We start from the raw sequence: 4926 nt of genomic DNA, 5'->3' as shown, positions 1-4926 counted from the left end.
TGACTGGGTGGTGGGCTTACACGGCACGATACTTAATGGTGACTGAGTGGTGGGCAAACACGGCACGATACTTGATGGTGACTGAGTGGTGGGCAGACACGGCACGATACTTGATGGTGAATGAATGGAGGGCAGACTCAGACATTGCTTGGCGAAGATGGGCTTCTGTTCCAGCCATACTTTTGATACATTGGTGGCATATTAATTTATTTTTCTTTTATATAATTTTGGTTGCATAAGTGATGCAATATTTTGAAATTTTAAGTTATAGGTTTAATGTTTGACTTGTCTGATAAAACATGAAAATCTATTACAAAGTATTGTCGAATTTTATCGTATTTATAATGATTTATTTACCTGTTTCTTATCTCATAAAAGTTTACTGGAAATAATTATACCAAATTGAGGATGTATCAGTTGATGTGAAGTTGAACCAGTTAAGAAAGTGATGATCTAAGATACGGGGTGAGCTCAAGGCGAGTGGGAGGAGCTTGGTGAAGGAACGGGTATAAAGGCCAGCGAGACTCACTGTCCACCATCATCTTCCAGCAGCACCTTCCTCTGGCTGTCTGTTCTGTACTTCTGTCTTTAAATTACCTCTTTGGTGATCTTCAAATATGAAAACTCTTCTCGTGTTTGGTAACTATAACAGAGCGATGACTGGTTGTATTGTTCAATATTGAATTTTTATAAAAGGGTAAACAGTTACAAGTAATGAAATTTCCGTCTCGAACCAGAGCTTAATTAAATGTTTTTTCTTTATAGCTTTCCTGGGTATGTCTGTCGCTGATAGACTACCTTCCAGCAACTACCGGGGGCCAAACGGAGGTTTCAGCAATGGCTTTGGCGCTTCAAATGGAGTCCCAAACAACGGGTTTGGAGCACCTCTGAGCAACGGATACGGAGCTCCCCCAAGTAACAGGTACGGCCCCCCAAGTGGCTACGGACAAGATGAAATTGCTGCTCTGCTGGAGAGCATCCCTGGTGGTGGCGTCCCTGGTGAAGACTACCCCATTCTGGCTTCTCCACCAAACACTGGCTTCTCCTGTGATGACCAGGCGGTGCAAGGCTATTACGCTGATACCGCCTCTGAAGCCGGCTGCCAGGTGTTCCACATTTGCCAGGACCGCGCCCGCAGACGCCAGCAGGACTCCTTCCTCTGTCCCAACGGTACCATCTTCAACCAGCAGTACCTGGTGTGTGACTGGTGGTTCAACGTGGACTGCTCTGAGGCTGAGAACTTCTACTCCGTCAATGAGCTCATCGGCGTCGTCCCCTACGGTGGTTATGGACCCTCCACCAACGGTAATGGTAACCGTTATGGCTCTAACGGTAACGGGAAAGGTAATGGTAATGACAACCGTTATAGCTCAAATGGTAACGGAAGAAACGGAAATGCTGTCAACGGTAATGGCTATCGAGCAAACAGTAACGGTGGGAATGGTGCCAGCAACGGTTATGGACCTCCAGTTCCTCCACCTACTTCCTATGGAACTCCATTTTAAGATGTTTATAACTTGACACTTGTCTTCTCTCACTCGACTGTCTCTCTGGTAAAATGATTCCCGCATCCACTCAACCATGATCCAAGAGTTTACTGGACTCCCATCTTTGTATATATTTATAATTTATTATCAGTGTGGTTTACCAATGAAAGTTTTCTTTATCATATTTACATAATAAAATTTCTGATGATCATATTTTTTAACTTCTTTGTATCCTTCTTGTGTGAATCGAGAACTTTTAAGTCCTAAAATGAAAAGTGTGGTAGGCAACAGGGAACTTAAATAAGTGAAAAGTCATTATATGGACACTTTCAGCAGACACCAGAAAGAGGTTGGAAGCCTTTGAAATGTGGTGTTATAGGCGAATGCTAATGATAAGCTACACTGATAGAAAAACTAATGAAGAAGTACTAAAATTAGCAAAAACTTCAAGAGAAATACTTGAAATCTACGAAAAAAGAGAAATGAGATCATTTGGTCATATAATTAGAGACGAGGGAATAATACAGAAATATTAATGGACATAGTTGAGGGTAGGAGGGCTAGGGGAAGGTAGAGAGCAGGATAGATGAATTAAATTAAAAAGTGTTTCCCCAGGGAGATACAAAACCTTCGATAATTGGTAAAACAGCCCAAGAACGTTTAGAGTCGAGGACTGTGATCGCCAACCTCCAGATATGAGGACGGTACTCTGATTGAATGACAGATAACTTACTTTTACTTTTATCCTGTACGCCACTGATCGGCTTGTTAGCCGCTTGGGCGATCGGTCACGTCTCTTTTCATTTATATTCTTCACCAAAAGATCGGCTCGCTAGCCGCCCGGGCGATCGGTCACGTCTCTGTCACGCACTGTTGGCAAATACTGGGCATGCACCGGCTCCTGAATGTACCTGAACCCGCTCCAGTGTTGGTCAAGTCTTCTCTTGAAAGAGCTCACACTCGGTGCCGTCACAACACTCTCTGGTAGATTGTTCCAAGAGTTTACAACCCTCACTCCGAAAAAGTTTGCCCTCACGGTTTTCTGGACTTGCGGCTTCTTCAATCTTGAGCTGTGACCCCTTGTGGGGCGAGCGTCCGCCAGCTCCAAGTAAGGACACTCAACTGAGTAGTGCCCCCTGAGATGCTTATACACCTCAACTAGGTCCCCCCTTGCCCGTCTGTAGTATAAGCTAGGCAAGTTCAGGCGCTCCAATCTCTCAGGGTAGCTGAGGTGCCGAAGTGCAGGCACCAGTTTGGTGGCCCTCCTTTGAACATTTTCAACCAACTGACAGTCCCTAGCATATCTCGGGGACCAGATGGGGTGACAGTACTCCAGATGGGGAAGCACTTCACTCCTGAAGATCGTCACGAGGGACGGACCGTCTAGATATCTGAACGACCTTCTTATAAGACCCAATAATTTATTTGCCTGATTTACCTTCTTCTCACAATGGCCCGAGAACTTCAGCTCATTGTCAACATACACACCTAGGTCCTTCTCACACGCAGTCTCAACTAGTGCATTTTCTTCATCCCGTTGAGACATATGATACGCCTCCTTACCGTTGGTACGCCCCAGGTGCATCCTCTTACACTTCGTGACATTGAATCTCAGCAGCCATTTCTTCGACCATTCCCGGAGCCCACAGAGGTCCTTCTGCAGCTCTTCACAGTCCGCTTGGTTCTTAATTTCCCGAAATAACTTGCCATCATCGGCAAACATTTGTATGGAGGACTGTACAACGTCAGGCATGTCATTTATGAAACAAACAAACAACAGCGGGCCCAATACACTATCCTGCGGTACCCCACTTGTTACAGGTACAGATGACGATTTCGTGCCATTAATCACCACACACTGCTTGCGGTCATGTAGAAAGTCTTCTATCCACGCTAGGACATTTCCCCGAATTCCGTGCCCTTCCAGTTTGATTTTCAACCTTTCGTGGGGTACACTGTCGAAAGCCTTGGCAAAATCTAGGTAAATATTGTCGATATTACCACCCCGTTCTAGAATATGGGTCCAAATATCCAATACCTTGAGCAATTGTGTTAAGCAAGAGCGCCCCGGCATAAAACCGTGTTGGCAATCTTTTACAAGGTTGTTTCGTAGTAGATGTTCCATCGCGGCATCTCTGATAATACTCTCAAGTACTTTACATATTATGCTGGTCAGGCTCACCGGTCTATAGTTGTTCGTGGAGTGACTATCGCCCTTCTTAAAGATAGGACTCACATAAGCCACTTTCCATTCACTGGGGACCATTTGTTCATCCAGGCATTTACAAAAGAGAATCTTCAGGGGCTCTGCAAGCTCGTTGCACAGCTCTCTTAGCACTCTAGGATGCACCATGTCAGGTCCGGGACTCTTATGGACCTTTAGCTTGGACAGTTTATTTCTAATACCCTCTTCTGTGAACACAATGTGGGTCAGTGCTGTGTCGAACCGTCTGTCCTCAAACGCAGGAAGATTAGTTGCATCCTCTCTTGTGAACACTGAGGAAAAGAAGCTGTTCAATGCCTCAGCTTTATCCTGGTCAGAATCTGCGTAACTACCATCTTCAAGCCTCAGGTCTGATACTGCTACTCGCGTTTTCAATTTCGACTTTGCATAGCGGTAAAACGCCTTTGGGTTTGACTTGACCTCGCGTGCAACCAGCCTCTGGAACTCCTTTTCAGCCCTCCTACAATCCTTATGAAAAGGAATTATTCATCATTCACTTATTTCATAAGTTACCCTTAACAGCAATATACGGGTGACATCTCATTTTCATTATCATTCCATTTTTTCATTATCATCATGTAATTAATTTTTTACAGTCCACTACTGCAGTTCCTCAGCAGTCATCACGTGGTGGTTAACACCGTCCTACCGGAGAGTTAATATCATGTATTTAAGGACGATTTTCACAAAGATAATTTCAATCTTTTTCTGACTTTTACATAATTTTGAAGTGGTCTGCAGGTAGTGAAAATTATGTTGGTAAACATGATATGAATACCAGCAGTACAATCCTAATTATCCAAATTTTGTATATAGTACTAAGTTATCCGAACCTAACCTTAAATTAAGAAATGTTTGGATATTTTAACATAGCAAAGAATATCTTCAATAAAATAAAAATACTCATACCATATATTCATTCATTTCCATGAAGTTAGCAATACAATGGAATTTAATTCCAGCCCGTTGCATTGTAGGGTTTAATGAGAGAATTAACCCAAAAACATATGATGCTATTAAAGATTAATGTTCCATGGGCGTAACAGACACAATTTATCAATAAATCATTAACCTTGAGTGGAAAAGACGAAACGGATGCACACAAAGCTCCCGTCTACAGGAAAGTGAAAGTTGCTACAGTGTTGAGAGGAGTGGTAAGGCAGTGTGTTGACGTTCCCCAGACAAGATGTTATTGTTTTTACCTGGCAGATGAAG

General features: G+C 43.4%; 1 protein-coding gene across 1 annotated transcript; it reads left to right on the top strand.

Moving 5' to 3' along the window:
- Window positions 1-547: 547 nt before the first annotated feature.
- LOC121873088 (pro-resilin-like) lies at window positions 548-1700 on the top strand. The gene is made up of 2 exons (XM_042376397.1): window positions 548-639; window positions 766-1700. Exons 1-2 carry the CDS (start codon window positions 618-620, stop codon window positions 1503-1505), a joined length of 762 nt encoding a protein of 253 aa, XP_042232331.1. The 5' UTR covers window positions 548-617; the 3' UTR covers window positions 1506-1700.
- Window positions 1701-4926: the final 3226 nt, after the last annotated feature.

This window comes from Homarus americanus, unplaced genomic scaffold (assembly GCF_018991925.1).
Source record: "Homarus americanus isolate GMGI-L3 unplaced genomic scaffold, GMGI_Hamer_2.0 scaffold32929, whole genome shotgun sequence".
In the NCBI taxonomy this organism is placed as follows: Eukaryota; Metazoa; Arthropoda; class Malacostraca; order Decapoda; family Nephropidae; genus Homarus; species Homarus americanus.
This window is presented reverse-complemented; position numbering and strand designations above follow the sequence as displayed.

Coding starts and splice junctions, on each gene's coding strand:
- LOC121873088 (XM_042376397.1), top strand. CDS start 618: ATGAAAACTCTTCTCGTGTTTG. Junction 640..765: donor GAAAACTCTTCTCGTGTTTG/GTAACTATAACA, acceptor TTTTCTTTATAG/CTTTCCTGGGTATGTCTGTC.